This window comes from Capricornis sumatraensis, chromosome 4 (genome assembly GCF_032405125.1).
Source record: "Capricornis sumatraensis isolate serow.1 chromosome 4, serow.2, whole genome shotgun sequence".
Taxonomy (NCBI): domain Eukaryota; kingdom Metazoa; phylum Chordata; class Mammalia; order Artiodactyla; family Bovidae; genus Capricornis; species Capricornis sumatraensis.
Genome location: NC_091072.1, coordinates 100,579,934 through 100,603,981, shown reverse-complemented (window position 1 = coordinate 100,603,981; position 24,048 = coordinate 100,579,934). Strand labels below are relative to the sequence as shown.

General features: G+C 60.4%; 1 protein-coding gene across 1 annotated transcript in view; it reads left to right on the top strand.

Moving 5' to 3' along the window:
- Window positions 1–24,048, top strand: part of LRP1 (LDL receptor related protein 1) — an 80,091-nt gene that overhangs the window by 42,587 nt on the left and 13,456 nt on the right. Inside the window, exons 22-60 of the mRNA XM_068970683.1 lie at window positions 47–247; window positions 1,257–1,502; window positions 1,744–1,941; window positions 3,603–3,807; window positions 3,977–4,141; window positions 4,670–4,914; window positions 5,074–5,205; window positions 5,496–5,723; window positions 5,911–6,085; window positions 6,178–6,272; window positions 6,563–6,712; window positions 6,829–6,969; window positions 7,270–7,404; window positions 8,901–9,032; window positions 9,253–9,387; window positions 9,583–9,712; window positions 9,836–9,962; window positions 10,309–10,460; window positions 10,553–10,677; window positions 10,951–11,328; window positions 12,567–12,756; window positions 16,626–16,830; window positions 17,185–17,377; window positions 17,979–18,104; window positions 18,289–18,417; window positions 18,654–18,773; window positions 19,008–19,121; window positions 19,397–19,546; window positions 19,624–19,746; window positions 20,055–20,171; window positions 20,349–20,477; window positions 20,733–20,855; window positions 20,936–21,076; window positions 21,177–21,367; window positions 22,197–22,380; window positions 22,497–22,582; window positions 22,723–22,842; window positions 23,231–23,418; window positions 23,553–23,758. Of these exons, the coding sequence (XP_068826784.1) occupies window positions 47–247; window positions 1,257–1,502; window positions 1,744–1,941; window positions 3,603–3,807; window positions 3,977–4,141; window positions 4,670–4,914; window positions 5,074–5,205; window positions 5,496–5,723; window positions 5,911–6,085; window positions 6,178–6,272; window positions 6,563–6,712; window positions 6,829–6,969; window positions 7,270–7,404; window positions 8,901–9,032; window positions 9,253–9,387; window positions 9,583–9,712; window positions 9,836–9,962; window positions 10,309–10,460; window positions 10,553–10,677; window positions 10,951–11,328; window positions 12,567–12,756; window positions 16,626–16,830; window positions 17,185–17,377; window positions 17,979–18,104; window positions 18,289–18,417; window positions 18,654–18,773; window positions 19,008–19,121; window positions 19,397–19,546; window positions 19,624–19,746; window positions 20,055–20,171; window positions 20,349–20,477; window positions 20,733–20,855; window positions 20,936–21,076; window positions 21,177–21,367; window positions 22,197–22,380; window positions 22,497–22,582; window positions 22,723–22,842; window positions 23,231–23,418; window positions 23,553–23,758 (6,330 nt within the window). The remainder of the gene's footprint in view (window positions 1–46; window positions 248–1,256; window positions 1,503–1,743; window positions 1,942–3,602; window positions 3,808–3,976; window positions 4,142–4,669; window positions 4,915–5,073; window positions 5,206–5,495; window positions 5,724–5,910; window positions 6,086–6,177; window positions 6,273–6,562; window positions 6,713–6,828; window positions 6,970–7,269; window positions 7,405–8,900; window positions 9,033–9,252; window positions 9,388–9,582; window positions 9,713–9,835; window positions 9,963–10,308; window positions 10,461–10,552; window positions 10,678–10,950; window positions 11,329–12,566; window positions 12,757–16,625; window positions 16,831–17,184; window positions 17,378–17,978; window positions 18,105–18,288; window positions 18,418–18,653; window positions 18,774–19,007; window positions 19,122–19,396; window positions 19,547–19,623; window positions 19,747–20,054; window positions 20,172–20,348; window positions 20,478–20,732; window positions 20,856–20,935; window positions 21,077–21,176; window positions 21,368–22,196; window positions 22,381–22,496; window positions 22,583–22,722; window positions 22,843–23,230; window positions 23,419–23,552; window positions 23,759–24,048) is intronic.

Genomic DNA, 24,048 nt, shown 5'->3' with positions numbered 1-24,048 from the left:
AGCCCTGCTGGCCAGGCCTGGCCCCGATGCTGTATCCCTTCCCCAGCTCGGTGCATCAGCAAAGCATGGGTGTGTGACGGCGACAGCGACTGTGAGGATAACTCGGATGAGGAGAACTGTGAGTCCCTGGCCTGCAGGCCCCCCTCGCACCCCTGTGCCAACAACACCTCGGTCTGCCTGCCGCCCGACAAGCTGTGTGATGGCAACGACGACTGTGGAGATGGCTCGGATGAGGGAGAGCTCTGTGGTGAGTCCTGGGCCCAGGAAAGACAAATGGGCGAGGGAGCTAGACAAGGAGGCTGGGCCAGGCCGGGGCCGTGCAACAGGACAAGCTCTGTGGGGAGGGGGTCTCAGGCTAGAAAGGGCAGATCTGGCTGCTGGGCGAGCAGTCCTCAGAGCTATTACTAAAAAACCCACTTCCAAGAGGCTATGCTCAGTGTTACCACTGTTACAGCATTTAATCCATAAAGCAGCCCTGTGAGACCATACAATTCTCACCCCCATCTTACCCATGAGAAAACTGAAGCTCAGAGAGGTTGAAGAGCTGGTCAAAGTCACACAGCCCATGAAGTGCAGGGGAGGCACTGCAGTGCAGCCCCTCCCCGCAGGCCCAGCCCCTCCCTCAGCCGGCTTTCAGGGTGAAGGCACCAGGGTTGGGGCTTGCTGTAGTCAGGAGGGCAGGCACCCCGTCCTGCTGAGTGAGTGAGAAGGCTGGGGGAGGAGGCTGTGCATTCAAGATCAAAAGGACAGGGTCGGGGAGGGCCGCCTGGTGTGACTCCGGGATGAGGAGCAGAGCCCCTTATCGCCTCTGAGCCCGGCTGGTTCCTTGGAGAAGAGCGGGAGATAAGGACCAGCCCTAAGAAACACTGACGGGTCATCAGTCAGGGCAGACAGGTCCTGGGGTGTATCCGAGGACCTGGAGCAGGACATTCCCTACCGCACCCCACCCCCAAATCACACCCGCATCAGGAGAGATAGAGGAAAGCCCCCCCAACCCCTGCCTCAGAGAGAGGCAAAAGGCTGGGGCCCGCACCGTGGCTCAAGAAGAGGCTGGGAAATAGAGATCGGAGAGAAAGATGCGACCATGATGGAGGGGTGCTCCTGGAGAGAGGAAGTGACCACCCACACAGTGGGTGCAGGGATCCGAACCCTGTCCCAGGGGTGCCTGGGAAGCAAGGAGGCAGAGGAATGGAAAGGACCTGCCCCCCTCTGATCCTGACCCTGATCCTGTCCCCTGCTCCCTGCCCCCACCCCAGACCAATGCTCTCTGAACAACGGCGGCTGCAGCCACAACTGCTCCGTGGCACCTGGTGAAGGCATTGTGTGCTCATGCCCTCTGGGCATGGAGCTGGGGCCTGACAACCACACCTGCCAGATCCAGAGCTACTGCGCCAAGCATCTCAAGTGCAGCCAGAAATGCGACCAGAACAAGTTCAGCGTGAAGTGCTCCTGCTACGAGGGCTGGGTGCTAGAGCCGGATGGCGAGAGCTGCCGCAGCCTGGGTGAGAGGCAGTCCAGACCGAGGAGAGGGGAACAGGGCAGGGGGCGAGGGGGGTGGCAGAGAGGAGAGGGGAACAGGGCAGGGGGCGAGGGGGGTGGCAGAGGGGAGTGGTGCGGCGGCTGAACTACAGGGGGAGGCTGAGGTTTCCATCTGGGCCCAGTGCCAGTGCCCACGGAGACCCTGTCTGCGCCTGGACAGGGTGGCTCGGGGGCAAGAAGTGACCCCATCAAACCCCTCCCTAGACCCCTTCAAGCCGTTCATCATCTTCTCCAACCGCCATGAGATCCGGCGCATCGACCTCCACAAAGGGGACTACAGCGTGCTGGTACCTGGCCTGCGCAACACCATCGCCCTGGACTTCCACCTCAGCCAGAGCGCCCTCTACTGGACCGACGTGGTGGAGGACAAGATCTACCGCGGGAAGCTACTGGACAACGGAGGTGACCCCCGCCTGCCCCTAGACTGACGCCGACGTGGGGCCCCAGTGCACCCCAGACCCGGCCCTTGGGCTCTCAGATCCACGGGACCAGATGCAGGCTGCCTGGAGCAGAGGCCCCAAGTTCCCCTATCCCCCACACTCTTGTTAATTGGGTTAGATTTTGCTGTGGGTCTCAGTGTCTGACGCCTGGTAATTATCGTCAGCAGAGCTGCCAGCCTGATAATTAACAAAATGATCAGCCTTTCTTTGGGATGGCCAGAATTGCAGGCTTGCAAGAAAAAAACCATTTAGGGGTGGGGTACCTGAACCCTGCCTTCTGTCCTGAAGCGGCCTAACCCATCACAGACTTGCTTCTTTAATAACGCTCATTCCTGAGCCCCTGCCACGCACTCCAGGCCCAGGGGAAACAGCAGGGAGCCAAGCAAGACAGAATGTCTGCCCTCATGGAGCCTCCACACCACTGGGGACATCAGAGAGAAACACAGGGAACGAGTGCAGCACAGACTGGCAGAGGGTGTAGTGTTGTGGATAAGGAGAAAGGGGGCAGGGCAGGCGGGAGAACCCGGGTGGCATTTAAACTGGATGGTCATGGAAAGCCCCCTGAGAAGCTGACATCTGAGCAGACACTTGAAAGAAGTGCATTTCACTAGAGGAGGTGGTATTGTCATAGAGAAAAATGTGAAGTGTTAGTTGCTCAGTTGTGTCCAACTCTGTGTGACTCTATAGACTGTAGCCAGCCAGGCTCTTCTCTCCATGGAATTCTCCAGGCAGGAATACTGGAGTGGGTTTCCATGCCCTTCTCCAGGGGCTCTTCCCAGCCTAGGGACTGAACCCAGATCTCTTGCATTGCAGGCAAATTCTTTACCATCTGAGCCACCAGAGAGGCCCATAGAGAAAACCTGGAACCATCTCAAATGTCCATCAACTAGGAGATGGTTAAGTAGACTGTGAAAATGTTCACATTATGTAACAGTTTCTAAATTATTATATATGTATATAGGGCTTCCCTGGTGGCTCAGACAGTAAAGATTCTGGCTGCAGTGCAGGAGACCCAGGTTCAGTCCCTGGGTTGGGAAGATCCCTAGAGGAGGGCATGGAAACCCACTCCAGTATTCTTGCCTGGAGAATCCCATGGACAGAGGAGCCTGGTGGGTTACCGTCCATAGGGTTGAAAAGAGTTAGCATTCAACACAGTAAATGTGTGTGTGTGTGTGTATATATATATATATATATATATATATATATATATATATATATATATATATATATATAACCATGGAAAGACCTCCAGGACCATCTGTGGAATGACTTCTAGAAAATTCTGTTTGCTTCATATTGAGTCTAGGTCTGTTCCCCAAAGCCCTCACCCTCTGCTCAGACCTCCTCCCAGGAGTTGGCCCTTCAGAGATTCATAGGCAGAAGATAGTTGCCACTTCCCCTTCTCCAGGGTTCTAGAAGCCAGGCTTCTTCTTGACCTCCTGGGCCAGGGGGCCTGGGTGAGGAGAGTGGGGGTTCTGGGAAGCTCTGTTGAATTCAGGGCACACCAGAGGTATTCACAGAGGTGTCAAGGTTGGGGTGGGCCATCCAGGATTCCTAGCATGTATCATGAGCTCACCCCCCCACCCCAGGTGAGTCTAACCTCCTGCGACCTCTCTTTTTCAGCCCTGACCAGTTTCGAGGTGGTGATTCAGTATGGCCTGGCCACACCGGAGGGCCTGGCTGTAGACTGGATTGCGGGCAACATCTACTGGGTGGAGAGTAACCTGGACCAGATTGAGGTGGCCAAGCTAGATGGGACCCTCCGAACCACATTGCTGGCTGGCGACATTGAGCACCCCAGGGCGATTGCACTGGATCCCCGGGATGGGTGAGGGCCCTGCCCAGACGTGTTCTGGCCCTGTGACTCCCTTGAAGGGGCCAGGCACACCTATCTCCCCAGTACTCCTTGCCTCCTCCACCCTTCACCAAGGATCCTCCCGCAACCCCTCCCCCAGGCCTCAACCTTGGCCCTCCTGATCCCCTCCCCACTCCCCCAGGATCTTGTTTTGGACGGACTGGGACGCCAGCCTGCCCCGCATCGAGGCAGCCTCCATGAGTGGGGCCGGGCGCCGCACCATCCACCGGGAGACAGGCTCCGGGGGCTGGCCCAACGGCCTCACCGTGGACTACCTGGAGAAGCGTATCCTGTGGATCGACGCCAGGTCAGCACCTGCACCTCCTGGGAGCCCTGTCCTCCCCGCCCTCTGGGGACAGGGCAGGGCTGAGGGTCCCAGGACCCAGTAGCCTCGAGCATGGTGAGAAGGCCGGGACGGAAGTGCAGCTGGAGCCGGACAAGGGCCCAGGAAGAGCACTGAGCAGGGGAAGAGGCTGGGCTGGGAAAGAGGTGCAGATGGAGGAGGGCAGAGGCAGGGCTGCCCCCGCACAGGGCTGGGCACAACACCGTGCTTGCTCATACATCTGTAAGCTCTGCTTGAGGGGGCGGGACTTTTTTTAGTTGATGTCCCTGAAGGGGGCATCTTTTTCTAAACTTCACCCCAGCCCTGTGTGCTGGGGAGAGTGAAGGGGCAGGGGAGCTGGGGTCAGAGCTGGGGTCCCAGCCCTTGAGTCATGTGTTTCTTGCTCCACGCGGTGCCGAGGGCCAGGGCTGGGAAGGTGGGAACTCCGGGCCACGTGCCCCGAGGTCTCAGGTTCCCACTGGCTCCTCACTCTGCCCCGAACCACGCTCTCAGGTCAGATGCCATTTACTCTGCCCGTTACGACGGCTCCGGTCACATGGAGGTGCTTCGGGGACACGAGTTCCTGTCGCACCCGTTTGCAGTGACGCTGTACGGAGGCGAGGTGTACTGGACGGACTGGCGGACAAACACACTGGCCAAGGCCAACAAGTGGACGGGCCACAATGTCACCGTGGTCCAGAGAACCAACACGCAGCCCTTTGACCTGCAGGTGTACCACCCCTCCCGGCAGCCCATGGGTAAGGGGCCGGACAGGACAGCAACCTCCACAGAAGCCTCTCAGACAGGAGGGGTCTGTGCTGGGGCGGTGGCAGCAACACGGGGACAGGAAGTGGGTGTGAGCCAGGGGAGCAAGGCCGGCAGGGTCACTGGATGGTCTTGTTTCCCCTCCCCGCCAGCTCCCAACCCCTGTGAGGCCAACGGGGGCCGGGGCCCCTGCTCCCACCTGTGTCTCATCGATTACAACCGGACGGTTTCCTGTGCCTGCCCGCACCTGATGAAGCTCCACAAGGACAACACCACCTGCTACGGTAGGGCCCCCGAGCCAGGGGGACACCGAGGCTGATGGGGGAGGGTCGGGCTATCCCAGCTGCGGATTCTGAGCAAAGGTAGGCGATCTCAGCTTGGGGGGGCCTGACAGGAGAGGCTCCGGAGACAGCTGCTGTCAGAAAAGACTGGCGTCCCGACCGGAAGGTTGTTCCTGGTGGGGTCTCTCTGATTGCCAAGGGCCAGCAGCAGATAGAAGGAACCGCGATAGTCTGGGTGGGTGGAAGGTGTGGAGGCAGGAGGCTGCCCTCAGTGACCTGCCCTGTGCCTGCAGAGTTTAAGAAGTTCCTGCTGTATGCACGTCAGATGGAGATCCGGGGTGTGGATCTGGACGCCCCCTACTACAACTACATCATCTCCTTCACGGTGCCCGACATCGACAACGTCACGGTGCTGGACTACGACGCCCGCGAGCAGCGCGTTTACTGGTCCGATGTTCGGACCCAGGCCATCAAGCGGGCCTTCATCAATGGCACCGGCGTGGAGACAGTCGTCTCTGCAGGTTCTGTCCGGCCCCCACCCCCTGGCTCCCTGGGTCCTGCTGTCCCTTCTCCGAATCCTTTCCCCTGGAGTGTTTCCATCCCTGGGTCATGATCCCTGTTTCCCCAGAAACCAGCCGGTGCCCTCCCCTCGAGCCCCCTGACCTGTGTCCTGCAAACACCAACCACAGCTCCCCACTGTGTCCCCAGACTTGCCAAACGCCCATGGGCTGGCTGTCGACTGGGTGTCCCGAAACCTGTTCTGGACGAGCTATGACACCAACAAGAAGCAGATCAACGTGGCCCGGCTGGACGGCTCCTTCAAGAATGCGGTAGTGCAGGGCCTGGAGCAGCCCCATGGGCTGGTCGTCCACCCTCTGCGTGGGTATGTCCTGTGGGGCCCCAGGTTGAAGGGCGTGAGGTGTGGGGCGGGGGAAGAAGAGGACTCTGACTGTCCCCGGTTCCTGGCGCCCCTAGGAAGCTCTACTGGACAGACGGTGACAACATCAGCATGGCCAACATGGACGGCAGCAACCGCACCCTGCTCTTCAGTGGCCAGAGGGGCCCTGTGGGTACGGGCCCGTCCTGCTCCTCTGCAGCCCCTCCTTCCCTAATTCCTCCAGCCGGAGATGCCCTCAGGGTTCCCCCCCACCATTGCCCCTCTGCCCTCAGGGATTCCTCCCTGTCACTCCTCCATCTCCCTGAGCTCCCAGCTTAGTGCTTATTCTCAGTACCCTCCCCCTAAACCTCACACATACTCTGCCCATTGCCACAGGTGAGAAGGACCCCAGCCACTCAGGCTCCTGGCCCCCAGCCCTGGTGGGTGCTGGGCTCTCTGGCCGTGACACCCCTCTTCTTCTAGGCCTGGCGATCGACTTTCCTGAGAGCAAACTCTATTGGATCAGCTCCAAGAACCACACCATCAACCGCTGCAACCTGGATGGGAGCGAGCTAGAGGTCATCGACACCATGCGGAACCAGCTGGGCAAGGCCACCGCCCTGGCCATCATGGGTGAGGGCCACTGGCCTGGGAGCCAGGGGCTGGAGCAGGGCAGGCAGGGCCAGGGAGACAGGGCTGGCCTGGGGTGGGGCCTTCCTCGGGGGTCTCATCCCCTCCTGCCTCCCCAGGGGACAAGCTGTGGTGGGCAGATCAGGTGTCGGAGAAGATGGGCACGTGCAACAAGGCTGACGGCTCGGGGTCCGTGGTCTTGCGGAACAGCACCACCCTGGTGATGCACATGAAAGTCTACGATGAGAGCATCCAGCTGGGTGAGGCAGGCGAGGGCAGGGCCAGTGCGCTGGGGTCAGAGGCCAGGGCTGCGCCAGGAGGAGCCCTGAGCAAGCGAGGGGAATGAAAATGGGTTAGGTTCTGCTCACCACCCATGGGGCCTCTCTTTCACAAGGGCCAGGGGCCCTGCGGGACTGGAGACCCTCTGGGTAGGGGTGGTAACCCCCACAAGATCTAGGGTCAAGGGGTGAACCATCCTGTCCCAAGGCATGCTCAGGCCTGACGCCAAGGTCCTGAAGAGAGCCAGTAACCCTTTCTCTGTGCCTCCCACTCGCCCCCAGACCACGAGGGCACCAATCCCTGCAGCGTCAACAACGGCGACTGCTCGCAGCTCTGCCTGCCCACGTCCGAGACGACCCGCTCCTGCATGTGCACGGCCGGCTACAGCCTCCGGAGCGGTCAGCAGGCCTGCGAGGGTCAGTGCCCCTGCCTCTGCTCCCCTCCCTTGACCCCGGTCCCCAACCCGACTCGTCTTTGTCTACAGCCCACCTTCCTCTTCTCAGCTTGGGCACAGGACGAGTCCATTGTGTATTAAGTGCCTTCTGGGTTAGATGCTTAGTCAGCGTCCACTGTGCTGGTTGCTATGGGGGAGGCAGGGGACAGAAGTCCCTGTCCCTGTGCTCAGCAGGCTTAACCAAAGGTGGGGGAGGGGAGACATGATGGCTCTGACTTCAGTAGGACTCTGGAGAAATAGATGTCGGAGGGGACACCAGGGTCACTTCATGCAAGAAGTGTGCTGGGCACAGAGGATTTGAGTGTGTGGTTTGAAGGAGAAGGGACAACATGCCAGGCAAGGGGTCCAGAGCAGTAGGAGGGTGGGTGCAAGGCCCTGAGGTGCCAGCCCAAGTGGCGGGCAGGGTGTGGGGTTCATGGGGGAGGCTGTGGGACAGGCGGGGTTCTGCAGGTTCTCAGCCAGGAGCACCTGGAAAGTGGTGTTTGGGGCAGATTAACCTGGCGGCAGAGAGCCGGCTGAGTGGGGGAGGGAGAGACCAAGGCAGTTAGACCAGTCAGGAGGCTGTTAGCCTGGGCTGGGGCTCAGCAGTGGGGTTGAAGAGAAGGGATGAAACTCGGAGCTGTTTCACAAGAACTTGCTGACTGATTTACAAGCCCGCCCCAGGACAGCATTTCCCAAAGTGCACTCCTAGGAACCTCCCTCTTTGATGTGGTCGATGTTACAGAAAGAAACACTGGGTTGAACTAAGTTTAAGTGGATTTTTTTTTTTTTTTGCTGCAGAACTTCTCAGAGCCTTCCATATGCTCATCTGCTCTGAGAATTTTCTGTGGGGAGACTCTTAAGTGTTTGGAGTCTCCCCACTCTCGACCATGAATCCTTTTTTTCAAGAATCCTGAGCAACCAGGGCCCATTAGGGGGATTCAGTTGAGGATGTGCTTTGCAAGGGGATAAAGGCAGGGGGAAATTCTAGGGTGCATGGATAGTGGCACCTTGTAAGAAATGGGGAACTGGGAAGGAGGCTGGCTCAGGAGCCGGGTGCTAGAGACCCAAGGATGTGATACAGACCAGACAGACGAGGACAAAGAGGAAACTAGGGTGAAAATCTAGACTGGGGAGTCACTCGGTCCTGTTGACTCATCTGAACCTCTCCAGATCCTCCCTAACACCTTTAGGGCTGTTGAAGGGTTGTGTGACCCGGAGAGTGAGGCAGAGCTGGTTGTGTGAAGTGAAAGCCTGGTCTCTGCTGCCCTCTAGTGGGAACTAAGGGGTCTCACAGGTGGTTCCCTGGAGCCGGCCAGGTGACTTGACTGCACCTGTCCCCACCCAGGCCCCAAGCTAGGGTGTGTGGTGAGAGGGGAGGTGTGATGGGTGGGAGGAGGTATCAGAAGGGTTTGTGGGTGACAGAGCCAAGCTTAAGGGGTGTCAGCGAGGCTCATGCCCAGTGTGCTTGTGTTTCAGGTGTGGGCTCCTTTCTCCTGTACTCTGTACATGAGGGGATCCGGGGAATCCCGCTGGATCCCAACGACAAGTCAGACGCCCTGGTCCCAGTGTCAGGGACCTCGCTGGCTGTCGGCATTGACTTCCATGCTGGTGAGCCATGGTGGCAGGAGGGGGCGGGACATGGCCTTCCCTTCGCGGTGAAGTGTTCTGGGGGACCAGGGAGAGGTTGCCTGACCACAGCTGCCCTACCCTGCTATACCGTCCCAAGCCACTGGACTCCCCAGCTCTCAGTCATCCTCCTGTGATTTTGACCCCTCTACCTTGTCCCCTGCCTCGGTGAGCATCCCCATGTTGGCTCCTCTGCCCCCAGAGAATGACACCATTTACTGGGTGGACATGGGCCTGAGCACCATCAGCCGAGCTAAGCGGGACCAGACGTGGCGCGAGGATGTGGTGACCAACGGCATTGGCCGCGTGGAGGGCATTGCAGTGGACTGGATCGCCGGTGAGCTCTAGGGGGGCTGAGGGACTGCAGGTGAGGCAGAGGACTGGGGCAGTGGGGTCTCAGGAGGAGGGGGTCTGAGGAGAAGGGGTAGGCAGGAACAGATGGGGAGAAGCGGGGGTCTCAGAAGGCTGGAGGGGATGAGGTACACGAGTCCCCACACGCCCCCCTGAGCCCCCTGCCTTCCTCCCTCCTCAGGCAACATCTACTGGACGGACCAGGGTTTTGATGTCATCGAAGTTGCCCGGCTCAATGGCTCTTTCCGCTACGTGGTCATCTCCCAGGGTCTGGACAAGCCCCGGGCGATCACAGTCCACCCGGAGAAGGGGTGAGGAGCAGGGTGGGCTGACCAGTCCCCACTCCTGGCTCTGGTCTGGTCCAGGCCCTCTGGCCACAGGCCTGTTCTCCTCCGTGCTCTGGGGACTGACCCCCTTTTCCACCTTCACCCCAGGTACTTGTTCTGGACTGAGTGGGGCCAGTACCCGCGGATTGAGCGGTCTCGGCTGGATGGCAGTGAGCGAGTGGTGCTGGTTAACGTTAGCATCAGCTGGCCCAACGGCATCTCCGTGGACTATCAGGTTTGGATGCAGGCTCAGCCCTAGGGCCAAAGAGGCGGAACTCGCACTCTGCGGGGAGGGGCAGCTCCCCACTGAATCTCATGGGACATGCCCATTGGTGGGAAAAAATGGACCAAGGAGTCATGGGGTCCTCTGGCCCAGGCCCCATGCAGAGTAGGGTTCCACCACCCGGGAGATGGTCAGGGAGGTCACTCAGAAGTGGGCGCTAGAGGGAGGCCAGCAGAGCCACAGGTCAGAGAGCGGGAGGATGTAGAGCAAGGAGGGAGGAGACAGTGAGGCGGGAATGAGTGCCCCGTGCCGCCTGGGACGTGGAGCTGGCAGTGAGGTGGGCGACTCTGGCCTGCAGGATGGGAAGCTATACTGGTGCGACGCCCGGACAGACAAAATTGAGCGAATTGACCTGGAGACGGGCGAGGACCGCGAGATAGTGCTGTCCAGCAACAACATGGACATGTTCTCAGTGTCCGTGTTTGAGGAGTTCATCTACTGGAGTGACAGGTGGGCCTCTGTCCTGGCCTTCCCCTGGGCCATCGTCCCCTCCCGCTGAGCCCCAGCTGACAACCTGCTCATGGCCCCTTGCCTCCCCGCAGGACTCATGCCAACGGCTCCATCAAGCGCGGGAGCAAGGACAATGCCACCGACTCGGTGCCCCTGCGAACAGGCATTGGTGTCCAGCTCAAAGACATCAAAGTCTTCAACCGGGACCGGCAGAAAGGCAAGGCTGGGGCTCTGGGCTGGGCAAGAGAGGGCCTGGGGAAGAAGTTAGACCGCAGGGCAACTTCCAGGAGAGCATAATGAGAGAGACCCGGGGTGGTGAGGAGAGGCTGAAGGGCTTGAGGGCCAGGGCCTGGAGGGTTGTCTGAAGTGGGGACGTGGAGGCAGAGCAGGGCACCAACCAGAGTTTCCACCTCAGCTGAGAGGACAGGGGCAGCCAGCTGGCCCTGCCCACCGTGACCTCTGCCTTCCCCGTGGCTGCCCACCCCCCCAGGAACCAATGTGTGTGCGGTGGACAACGGCGGGTGCCAGCAGCTGTGCCTGTACCGGGGCAACGGGCAGCGGGCCTGTGCCTGTGCCCACGGGATGCTGGCTGAGGACGGGGCGTCGTGTCGCGAGTACGCGGGCTACCTGCTCTACTCAGAGCGCACCATCCTCAAGAGCGTGCACCTGTCCGACGAGCGCAACCTTAACGCGCCGGTGCAGCCCTTCGAGGACCCCGAGCACATGAAGAACGTCATCGCCCTGGCCTTCGACTACCGAGCGGGCACCTCCCCGGGCACCCCCAACCGCATCTTCTTCAGTGACATCCACTTTGGGAACATCCAGCAGATCAATGACGACGGCTCGGGCAGGACCACCATTGTGGAGAGTGAGCCCAGACTTCCTTTCTTCCCAGGAATTGGGGGGCGGGGCGGGTCGGCCCAGACTCAGGGCAGGGACGCCGTGGACACTGGCTAACCCAGCCCTGCCCCGGATCTGAATTCCACTTGCCTTGGCGTCCCACTGCATGTTACTGAAAGTCTCTCTCGTTGGAGTCAGAGTTGGTCCCCTCCGGTCCTCGTTCTGCCCTCAAGGTAGACAGAATAAGCGAAAGCTTGCCTCTGTATATCTGGTTACTCATAGAACAGGCTGCAGAGACCGGGTGGGTCAACCCCAGACACAGGATTTCAGTCACTTGGGCAAGTTTTCTGTGCTCTCACAGCCTCAGATTGCCCATCTGGCAAAGAACAGGATGATCTGAGGCATCAGGTGGGAGGCTCTAGAGCTTCATTCCCGGACAGCCTGTATGCTCCTGGGGAAGTTCTGTTCTGTTCCGCTAGTCTTCTCTGCTCTGGGCTGGATGCCCCAGGTCCTTTGCCTCATTCACTTGTTCATACATTTGTCATTCCTGTCCGTAAAGACCTGCCAAGCGCGTTACTAGGTGCTAGGTATACCGTGTTGATAAACACAGAGCTGTCCTTTCAACCTCCTTGCCGTTTTCTGCCTCCCAGAGTCCGGTCCCCACGTCTGTCTGAAAATGTAGTGTCCGAAGCGGAACTCGATACTCTGTAATCGTAGCTTATCTGGAGAGCCTGGCAGAGCTGTCATCTTCTCCGGGCTATTGTTCGGGCTACAATAGTTCTATTAACGCAGCCTTCTGGTAACCACATCACCAGACATCTTGAAGCCGCTGAAACCCCTGAGTCTGTCTCTCTTAAGCTAAGTTCTGCCGCGTCTCTCTCATCATGCTCTCCGTTCTTTAACCTGAGCTTCAGGTGTCTACCAGTCAATCCAGTTCAGGGTCTAGAAGTTGGAGGCTCCCCAGTACAGCCCACGTGGGAGCTGATTTACTGAAATCCAGTTTGCACCCAACTTGGCGGAACTCTGGCTCCAGGAGGTGTACTGTAGCATAAAGCCAAATCTAGCCAGCGGAGGGGAGACACCGGAAGAAGGGTTAGGGGATGGACCGCAGATCGTTTGGGTGCAGGAGGGCCTGGGGGCGCTGAGGGCCGCCCCCCACACACGCTCCCCAGCTCCCGCACTTCCCCCATGTGCAGGCAATTGGGTGCCCCTGTGCTCTGCTCTCTGGCCCTGTCCTGATCCATTGCTGCTCCTATCTCCCCGCAGACGTGGGCTCTGTGGAAGGTCTGGCCTATCACCGGGGCTGGGACACACTCTACTGGACAAGCTACACCACATCCACCATCACCCGCCACACAGTGGACCAGACCCGCCCGGGGGCCTTTGAGCGTGAGACGGTCATCACCATGTCTGGAGACGATCATCCCAGGGCCTTTGTGCTGGACGAGTGCCAGAAGTGAGTGGGAGCCCAGGGTGTGGGGACGGGTGGGCACGGGGGGCAGAAACTGCCCCCAGACAGATTGGGGCAGGGAATGCAGAAGAGGGAAGGTCTGGCTCTAACCTGAGCTTAGCCACTTTCTTACTGTGAGACCTGGGACCAGCCGCGAGACCTCTCTGAGCTTCTGTTTCCTCATCTGTAATATAAAGACAGTACCATCTCAGACGCCTCATCAAGGAGAGAGTGAGAGGCCTCTGGCGGGCTCTCTGGATTCATTCATCACAGGGCCATGCTCAAGGCACACAGCAGGTCCTCTGTATTTCTTAGTCTCCAAGTTTCAAGCAAAGTTTGTTCACTAAACATCTGTTGTGTGGAACCCTTGAGCTGGGCCTGTTCCAGCCACCTAACTGGGGAGAGAACTCACTGGTGGGAAACGGATGACGGCACAGGGCTGGGTGTGATGACGGAGAGGCATCACAGGGGCGGTGGGTTGGCACAGGGCCTGCAAGTGGAAAAGCCAGAGAAGGGCAGCCTGGGTAGGGCAGAGCTTTGAGCAAGCGTGGGAGGAGGGAGGGCTCCAGGCAGGGGAAGAGCCTGAGCCCAGCCCAGTTGAGTCTCTGTGGGTTGGGGGGCATGCAAGGGGGCAGAGGGGGCATGCAAGGGGGCAGAGGGCATAGGCCTGAGGAAGCACAGGAGGCTGAGCTAAGGATGCAGATGGAGAATTTGGGAGGAAGCCCCCTGGGTGGTGTACACCCGCAGCCTCCATCCACTCGACCCTCTTGCAGGGGCAGCCCCACCCCCACCATCACCTTGGCACTCTTGGCCCACATATGAGCAAACCATTTTGCCCCTGAATTCTGCCTCTTGGAATGTTTTCCTAAAGTTTTACTAGGAAACTAAGGGACAAACAAAACCCCAAAGCAGCTACTTAGAAACAGTGAGTGCACTGAACCTAGATTCCTTACTCTGATGTAACTCACGCCCGGCCCTAGCCTGGCCCCTGCCTGGCCTGCTGATCAGCTCGAGGGCCCTTCCCGCCTCAGTCCTGTCCCGCGTGTACACGGCTTATGACAGAGACCCCGTCTTCCCTGCCGTGACCCTTGGCAACTTCACCTGCCTGAGGCTGGTCCCAGGGCTCATCCGTCCTGGGCCTGGAGCCTCCACGGAAGGGCCATGCTCTGGCCCCCGCTTGCCTCCCATCTTCGATGCAGAGCCCACCAAGTTTCTTTGCTGTGAGCCCAGGGGACGAAGCCCTCCATTCAACAAGTGGCTTTTTTGTTTGTTTTAATTTTTATTTGGCTCCACCAGGTCTTAGTTGCAGCACACAGGATCTTCAATTTTTGTTACAACACTCAGGATCTTTTTTTCTTTAGTTGCAGCATACGGGATCTAGTTCCCTGACCAGGGATTGAACCCAGGCCTCCTGCCTGGGGAACACAGAGTCTTAGCCACTGGACTGTCAGGGAAGTCCCAGCAAATGGTTTTTGAGAACCAGTGATGTGCTGAGGATCTGGCGGGGAGCAAAGCTGGGTCAGCCGCACGCTGCTGGCATATTTGATGTCTGTCCTAATGAGGCTGCAGGGAGCTCGACAACTGGGTGACACCTGAGCCAGGCTGGAAATCAGGGAACGTGTCCTCAAGAGGGCAGTGCGTGAGCCAGGTCTGCAAGATAGCAGGGTGAGCTGAAGCCAGGCAGAACACAGGATAAAGGGCTGAACTGTGTGGGAGAGGCCCTCCCTTGGCCAAAAAGAGCGAGTGCGTTGGAGGAGCGTGAGGGAGCCAGCGTGGACCCAGATGGAGGGGGTGGGGCCTCTCCCGGTCAGGTGACCGGAGTCCTGGGAGCACGGATCGATCTGCCACGTGCAGCAGTTTGTCGTGACAAGAGGGAAGTACTTCCCAGCATGCAGTGAGCCAGACTGTACTTGAGGGTGTAGGCGTCCCTGGTGGGAAGGAAGATGACTCTAACAGCTGCCCTGGGACACCCGTTTTCTCTGGGGGAGGCCAGCGGGAGACACCTCCATCCACTCCCATCCTGATTCCAAGAACCAGAACCCCGCCCCTTCCCCTGAAAGGAGAGGAGGCCTTTCAAACCAGAGCCTGATGGGCTCAGGAGCAGTCAGCCTCCCTAACGAAAAGCCTTTTACCTGAGCATAGTGGCAGGGTGGAGACACTTGGGGTGGGGGGATTGTTACAAAGAGTGAGACCTGGAGAGGTTTGAGGAGACAAGTCTGGCTGCCGAGGACAGCTCTGCAGCCAGAACAGACCAGGGGTGAGGGACACAGGCCTGGGGTGGAGGAAGCAGAGAGCAGGTCCTGTGAGGGAACTGAAGGGGTCTAGCTTTGGTGGTGTTCAGTGGCTCAGTCATGTCCGACTCTTTGTGACCCGCCCCCCCGCCCCCCATGGACTGCAGCACACCAGGCTTCCCTGTCCTTCACAATTTCCTGGAGTTTGTTAAAGCTCTTGTCCACTGAGTCAGTGATGCCATCCAACCATCTCATCCTCTGTGGCCCCCCTTCTCCTCCTGCCTTCAGTCTTTCCCAGCATCAGGGTCTTTTCCAATGAGTCAGCTCTTTGCATCAGGTGACCAAAGTATTGGAGTTTCAGCTTCAACATCAGTCCTGCCAATGAATATTCAAGACTGATTTCCTTTAGGATTAACTGGTTTGATTTCCTTGCAATTCAAGTGGCTTTGATGCAGCTCCTGCTGAGTTGCTTCAGTCATGTCCGGCTCTGCGACCCCGTGGACTGTAGCTTGAGGAGAGATGGGCTCCCCTGTCCATGGGACTCTCCAGGCAAGAATACTGGAGTGGGTTGCCATGCCCTCCTCCAGGGGATCTTCCTGACCCAGGGATCGACCCTGGGTCTCTTGTGTCTGCTGCGTTGGCAGGCAGGTTCTTTACCACTCGCACCTCCTGGGAAGCCCTGGTGTAGCTCAGTGCTTCTCAAACTCCAGGGTGGGTGAGGGTGGCCTGGGGAGCACTGGAAGGTCTGGTTCCTCAGTCTCCCTCCTTCCTAACTGCGTGTGAATCTGGAACAAAGATCTAGGAATCCCCATCCACTGTAGGCGGTCAGAGGACCACAGTGTCATACCCAGTGTGGGGCCTGACCAGGACTGAGGTCTTCCACACCCATCTCTAGGACCTTACCACCACCACCACCACCCCAGAGAAGCGCAGCATGGCTGGCCATTCCCATCACCTCCTATACTGAGGGAAACCGAGGCTCAGAGGGGCCAAGAGAAAAAGAAGAAAGGAGAGGCCAAGAGGCATGTTCAAGGTCAGAGCTAGTAAGTGGCAGAGCTAGGACTCAGATCCCAAATGTATACAGGCCTTAAATTATGGAGAAGGTGGTTCTCAGGAACTTGGTGGTAAAACCCATGTGTCCCCAGGACCTGGGACACACTGGACACCCAAGGGTCTTCAGGATGCCAGAAGAAGAGAAAAACGAAGAAAAAAAAATAATAGAAAATCTTCACATAGCACACATGACTGTCGTTTAATCCTCAAATCACTACACGGAGCAGATAGTATTAATAGTACTAGTCATCCCTATTTTATAGGGCAGAAGAATGAGTTACAGAGGGGTTAAGTAGCTTGCCAAGGTCCCTAGCAGCCAGGATCAGAATCCCAGAGCCTGCTGTCTCAGTAAAGGCAAGTGTAGACACAGAAGCACTTGTACACGTGTGCACACACATACTAATGCTGTCTGTGTAGCCATCCTTCCCGGGCACCGGGGCTGTGCTGGCTTTGGTGTCCTGAGGCTGCCTGGGGCCTAGTCTGCGTGCTGGCGGACCTCTGGGTCTGGCTTGTCTGCACGCCCTGGCCTGGGGTCACTGCGGCTGGCTCCTTGGCTTCGGGTCCTGACCTCTGTGGCCTCTCTCCCCGCAGCCTGATGTTCTGGACCAACTGGAACGAGCAGCACCCCAGCATCATGCGGGCAGCCCTGTCAGGGGCCAACGTCCTGACTCTCATCGAGAAGGACATCCGCACCCCCAATGGCCTGGCCATCGACCACCGGGCTGAGAAGCTCTACTTCTCCGACGCCACCCTGGACAAGATTGAGCGGTGCGAGTATGACGGCTCCCGTCGCTACGTGAGTCTCCAGGGCAGGCGGGATGGGCAGCAGGAGGGGGCTGGTGCCGGGAGACTGCTGGGCAGCCAAGGAGGACACTGCCCAGGTGCAGAGCAGGAGAAAGGGAGGCCGCCCGGTGGAGCAGGAAGAGCCGGGAGGACAGTGAGGCGTCCTGACCTCGCCACTTAGCATCCTCCACCTTCCCGGTTTGGCTTCCTCGGCAGCTGAATGAGGGAGGTTTTCACAGTCCTCTGCAGACCCTCCCCTTGTGTGACTGTGTCTAGGGAGCCAGGCCGCTGCTCCCCAGAGCAGCTGCAGGGGGTGGAGGCAGGGGCAAGAGCCATACCTCTGACAATGCTGAGGGTGTCTCCGCAGGTCATCCTGAAGTCAGAGCCGGTCCACCCCTTCGGGTTGGCCGTGTACGGGGAACACATCTTCTGGACTGACTGGGTGCGGCGGGCCGTGCAACGGGCCAACAAGTATGTGGGCAGTGACATGAAGCTGCTGCGCGTGGACATCCCCCAGCAGCCCATGGGCATCATCGCCGTGGCCAATGACACCAACAGCTGTGAGTGGGGCCGCTGCCACCAGCCTTGCCCACCTGCCCACTGTGCCAGCATGCATACACATACACACACACACACGTACGCAACTAGACCCATCCACATCTCTGGACACACCCAGCACATGGTGTAGTCATTCCTCCCACGCAGAACCACACAGACCCGCTGGAACCTGACCCTGCACCCATCCCAGGCACTGCCTGCTCCACCATCTGCGTGCGTGGGCACAGACGTGGTCCCACACTGGCTTGACACCGAGGGTCCCCCACACAGACCTGCAGTTTTCTCAGCCTCTCACACACTCTTCACACATGCCCTGGGGTCCCCGCCACATACATGACCTCAGGGCTCCTTAGATTTCAGTCTCCCCAGTGTACAGCTCAGAATGCCAGTCATCGCACCTAAGAGCACACACATCCTCAAGCTCAGGCCTACCCCGAATGCTCCTACCCGGCCTTCCCATAGCAGCCCCCAGGCCAGCTGTGAGCCACTGTGTCACAGGCGGTGCCAGGAAGCTCAGCGGAGCTGGCTGGTTGGGGGTGGGGGTGCTCCGTGTACGCACAGGGGAGGACACCCTTGGCCCACTCTCCTCCACCCCTGCCTCAGGCGAGCTCTCTCCCTGCCGCATCAACAACGGGGGCTGCCAGGACCTGTGTCTGCTCACGCACCAAGGCCATGTCAACTGCTCCTGCCGTGGGGGCCGTATCCTCCGGGACGACTTCACCTGCCAGGGTGAGAGAGGGACCAGGGCACTGCGTGGGGGTCCTGGGCACAGATGGGAACCATCTCACCCCAGACTCTCCAACAGCCCAGCCCCCACCAACAACCCAGCCCCCCGAAGCCTCAGTTCCTGGCGGGGAGAGGGGGTACAGACGCTCAAGCCCCAGCTCAGGAAGCTCCTCACCTCTCTCCCCAGCGGTGAATTCCTCTTGCCGTGCACAAGACGAGTTCGAGTGTGCCAACGGCGAGTGCATCAATTTTGGCCTGACGTGCGACGGCGTCTCCCACTGCAAGGACAAGTCTGACGAGAAGCCGTCCTACTGCAGTAAGGGCCCCCACCCGTACCCCCAGGCCGCCACTTTCTGAGTCACCAGCCTCAGTCCCCACTGAGTGGGGCGTTGGAGTGAGAGGAGCAAAGCCCCCGCCCTCCCTGCATCCCCAAGAGAAAGTGGGGAGCTTGTGAAGGGGAGAGCCACCATGAGACCTATGCCAGGCCCGAAGCAGGGTCTCGTCAGAGGCAGCCCCCAGCCGCTGCTCACTGCAGCCTGCTCCCACCTGCAGACACCCGCCGCTGCAAGAAGACCTTCCGCCAGTGCAACAACGGGCGCTGTGTGTCCAACATGCTGTGGTGCAACGGGGCGGACGATTGCGGGGACGGCTCCGACGAGATTCCCTGCAACAGTGAGTGGGGCCCAGGCCGGGCCTCAGACCCTCCCCACCCCCAGCAGCCCCGCCCCAGCCCCGCCCTCGCTGAGCTTTGGTCCCCAGGTCCCAAAGATTCTGGTTCAGGGTAAGGTATGGTGGCCCCGGTATGGTGGCCCCAGGCAGGCACTCTGGGCCGGGAGGTCTGGCCTGGGCCGGCATGGCCCCCACGGGGAGGCCCCGGCTGATGGCACTGGGCGGGCACTGTTGTAGAGACGGCCTGTGGTGCGGGCGAGTTCCGCTGCCGGGACGGCACCTGCATTGGGAACTCCAGCCGCTGCAACCAGTTTGTGGACTGCGAGGACGCCTCGGACGAGATGAACTGCAGTGAGCGACGCCCCCTCCCTGCCCTCTGGCCCCAGCTCCTTTCTGCCTTCCCTCTGGGCTCCCAGGGCAGCTTCAGTCCCCTCCCAGCCCACCCCAGCCCTGGGCTCCCCTGGGACTCAAGGAGGGGCAGGGAGTGGAATGCATGGACAGGCCACATCCACCAAAAGACATGGCTCAACTTTCTAAAACACATGAAGGCGCCGTGCAGGCCAGCAGCTCTGTGGGAACGGTGTTGTGGGGGGAACCGGTGCCACCCCTCCTCCCGCCCCTGCCAGGCGCCACTGACTGCAGCAGCTACTTCCGCCTGGGGGTGAAAGGCGTGCGCTTCCAGCCCTGCGAGCGGACCTCCCTCTGCTACGCACCCAGCTGGGTGTGTGACGGCGCCAACGACTGCGGGGACTACAGCGACGAGCGCGACTGCCCAGGTCCGGCCGGTGGGCAGGTGTGCGGTGGGCGGCGGACCCCTGAGGTGGCCGTGCCCTCACGCCTGCCTCGCCCCCAGGTGTGAAGCGCCCCAGGTGCCCCCTGAACTACTTCGCCTGCCCCAGCGGCCGCTGCATCCCCATGAGCTGGACGTGTGACAAGGAGGATGACTGTGAACACGGCGAGGACGAGACCCACTGCAGTGAGTGACCACAGGCCCACTCCCGAGCCGGCATCCAGAGGACCCACGGGGGATGGGGCTTCACCGTCCCGCTGAGATTCTGTGCAGACCCCGCCCTCTTGACGCCTTCACAGGAAATGCCCTCCTTTGAGAGGTGCAGCCGGGGCCTCCCACCCAGACCCTCAGGCTCTGAGAGGGGACCGTCTCTCCATTCCTGCTGAGTCCCCCTAGTGGGTGCCATGACTGTCTCCCCCATCCATCCTGTGGCACCTATCTGCAGCCCCTCATCCCTTCCCGATTTAACTGTGACCTCTGTCCGGCTGCCCCAGACAAGTTCTGCTCCGAGGCCCAGTTTGAGTGCCAGAACCATCGCTGCATCTCCAAGCAGTGGCTGTGCGACGGCAGCGATGACTGCGGGGATGGCTCGGATGAGGCGGCTCACTGTGGTGAGGCGGGGGCAGGGGGCTGCGGTCAGCTTGGGGAGGTGGCCTTGGAAGGGACAGACCCCTCCCCCACAACAAACCCCACCGAGTGACAGCAGAGCAGCAGAGATGTCTCTCCAGCTGCCCGGCCCGGCTCTGCCTGCTCCTGCGTCTCTCAGTGTCTCCCTGTTCCCTCCACAGAAGGCAAAACATGCGGCCCCAACTCCTTCTCCTGCCCTGGGACCCACGTGTGCGTCCCCGAGCGCTGGCTCTGTGACGGGGACAAGGACTGTGCTGACGGCGCTGACGAGAGTGTTGCGGCAGGCTGCTGTGAGTGGCGGGTCCCCAAGGAGTGGGGCGGACAGTGTGTGGCCACAGGCCCGCTGTGCAGAAGGGGAAACCGAGGTCACGGGGAGGAAGGGGTCACTCAGGCAGCAGTGGCAGAGCTCTTTCCTCAGTCCAGGTGCCCAGACGTCCTGTCCAGTGCTCTGCCCGCGCTGCAGCTCACACCACGGGAAGGTCGGGGGGTGACACTCAGCAGCAGATCGGTGGGCGCTGAGGGGCTGTGTCTGCCTCTGTCCACAGTGTACAACAGCACCTGTGATGACCGCGAGTTCATGTGTCAGAACCGCCAGTGCATCCCCAAGCACTTCATGTGCGACCACGACCGTGACTGCGCTGACGGCTCAGATGAGTCCCCCGAGTGTGGTGAGCCCGGGGCCGTGGCGGGAGGGGGCCCTGCTCTCAGTGCACAGGCGGCCAGCCTCACCTGCCCCCTCCAACCGCAGAGTACCCAACCTGCGGTCCCAACGAGTTCCGCTGCGCCAATGGGCGCTGCCTGAGCTCCCGCCAGTGGGAGTGCGACGGCGAAAACGACTGCCATGACCAGAGCGATGAAGCCCCCAAGAACCCGCACTGCACCAGCCCAGGTGGGCCCCCCCGTGGCTCCCCCCCTGCCCTCAGGCCCCGGCCCCAGCCCCCAGGCGGCCCGGGACCCAGCTGACTCGCCCCCTCCACCTCACCCCCCAGAGCACAAGTGCAACGCCTCCTCGCAGTTCCTGTGCAGCAGCGGGCGGTGCGTGGCTGAAGCACTGCTTTGCAACGGCCAGGACGACTGTGGCGACGGCTCAGACGAGCGGGGCTGCCACGTCAACGAGTGTCTCAGCCACAAGCTCAGTGGCTGCAGCCAGGACTGCGAGGACCTCAAGATCGGCTTCAAGGTATGCTGAGTGGGTGCCTCTGTACCCCAGGCCTGGCTGGGATTCCTTTCTCTGCCCCTCATTCATATGTTCATCGACAAAGGCAATTTCAGCCCCTGTCCTGCCGGGCAGCATTCTAGGCTCTGGGGATACAGCGTTGAGCACAGCAGAAGTCTCTCCTAGTCGGGTTCTGGTCGGTGCTGGCAGATGAGGTCGGGGGGTGAGAGGAGGAGGGGCGTGTGGATGTCAAGCAGGCCCCAGATGCGCAGGTCCACGGTTCCAGGGAGAGGCCAGACGGGAGAGTCTGGGAGCTGTCACCATAGAGACAGCATGTAAGTCAGGCGTCTGGAGAAGACCCTCATGGGGGCGAGTGCAGATGGAAAGAGGGCGGTCTGAGGCCTGAGCCCTGTGCATAGCCACACTGAGGGTGGTGAGGTGAGTGGGGAGGAGAGCAGCAGGGGAGCCTGAGCAGGGCCAGCTGCCAGGGCAGGAGGACAGCCAAGGGAAGAAAGTGTTGGAGGAAGAGGTACTCAGCTGTCAAATGATGCCCATGGATCACATAAGACAAGGCCTGAGCATTGAGCTGGGGATGCAGAGATGTGGCAGTCACTGGGGACTCACACCAGTGGCTGGGTAGGAGTGAGAGCTGGATGGCTGGCGTGGGCCAGCTCAGTGCCTCCTCTTACGGGCAGGCCTCCGTGCTGCCTGCTTCCTCAACTTCCTTGTGCCAGCCAGCCACCCAGGGTGAAGGGAGCCGGAGGGGCCCCTTAGTCTCAGGGTGAGAGGTCTGCAGTCCCTGGGGCAGCCCAGCCCCCTGCCCATGCCCACCCCAGGCCCCCCGTGCCCACAGTGCCGCTGCCGCCCCGGCTTCCGCCTGAAGGATGATGGCCGGACATGCGCCGACGTGGATGAGTGCAGCACCACATTCCCCTGCAGCCAGCGCTGCATCAACACCCACGGCAGCTACAAGTGTTTGTGCGTGGAGGGCTACGCGCCCCGCGGCGGCGACCCCCACAGCTGCAAGGCCGTGACCGGTGAGACGGGGGTTTGGGGGTGTGCAGCTGGCCCAGGCCACTGGGGGTAGTGGCGGGAAGACTGGGTGCCAGAATGCACCCTGGCCAGCAGCTGAGCCGGCATCCTCTGTCTCCAGACGAGGAGCCGTTTCTGATCTTCGCCAACCGGTACTACCTGCGCAAGCTCAACCTGGACGGCTCCAACTACACGCTGCTCAAGCAGGTGCCAGACCCGCCCTCCTCATCCCGCCATCCAGCCCCGTGCTCTCCATGCTTAGACCCGGGGCCATCCTCCCTGCCCACCTGAGCAGCCTTCCATGTGCTGACTCTCTGGTCACCCCCCTGCTCACCCCCCAAATGCAGGGCCTCAACAACGCCGTTGCCTTGGACTTCGACTACCGAGAGCAGATGATCTACTGGACGGACGTGACGACCCAGGGCAGCATGATCCGCAGGATGCACCTGAATGGGAGTGACGTGCAGGTGAGGCTGGGGCCAGGAGCCGGCCACTGTCCCTGCCCAGAGGACCCTCTCTGTTTCAAGGCCATCTCTGCTCCTCCTCACTGAGCCACTGCACGACTCCGCTCGTCTCGCTTCTCTCCCCTCTGAGCCCAGCGAGCGGCGGGGGCTAAGAGACTCCTCTCTCTCCCTTCCCCTAATTAGCAGTGAGTTCTCCTTAGTCTGACCTCCCTTACACCTGTGCTCCCAGGCTCTGTGGGGTTGGGGTGTGGTCTCTGTCATCTAAACACCCACCTCCTGGAGCCCAGGCTGACACCATGTCCAGGGCTGGGCCTTTTCCATCCACTGTCCTCCCAGAGAGGCTGAGAGTCCTGGCCCATGTCACCCAGGGCCCTTCCTCCCCTGCCTGCAGGTGCTGCACCGGACGGGCCTCAGCAACCCCGATGGGCTGGCTGTGGATTGGGTCGGTGGCAACCTATACTGGTGTGACAAAGGCCGGGATACCATCGAAGTGTCCAAGCTCAACGGGGCCTATCGCACAGTGTTGGTCAGCTCTGGCCTCCGTGAGCCCCGGGCGCTGGTGGTGGACGTGCAGAATGGGTATGTGGACAAGGAGGGTCAGGGAGGTCTGAGAGCAGCTGGTATAGTCGGGCACCCAGGTCCAGCCTCCCTGCAGGCTCCTGGTGGGACCAGTCACGGGATCTCTCCTGCCTCCCTGCCCACCGGCCCGCCAGGTACCTCTACTGGACAGACTGGGGAGACCACTCGCTGATCGGACGCATTGGCATGGACGGGTCCAGCCGCAGTGTCATTGTGGACACCAAGATCACGTGGCCCAATGGCCTGACGCTGGACTACGTCACTGAGCGCATCTACTGGGCTGATGCCCGTGAGGATTACATTGAGTTTGCCAGCCTGGATGGCTCCAACCGTCACGTCGGTCAGTGTGCCAGTGAAGCTGCCCCGGCATAGCCAACCTGCTGGGGACGGGGGTTCTGAAACTTCAGGGGATCAGACCTCTGGGGCAAGAGTAGGCTTAAAAGCCAGAGGGCATGGCCTGAGGACACCACCCACCAAGGGTCTGGGGGTTCAGAGCACCACAGGGTACGTCCCCAGAACCCACCTAGGCACGAGGCCACCACTAGCTCCCTGAGGACAGCGAGAGACAGGCGCCTTCCCAGGCACAGTTCCAGATGATGGGCCCTGCAGAAGGTGCAGGGGACTGGGGCT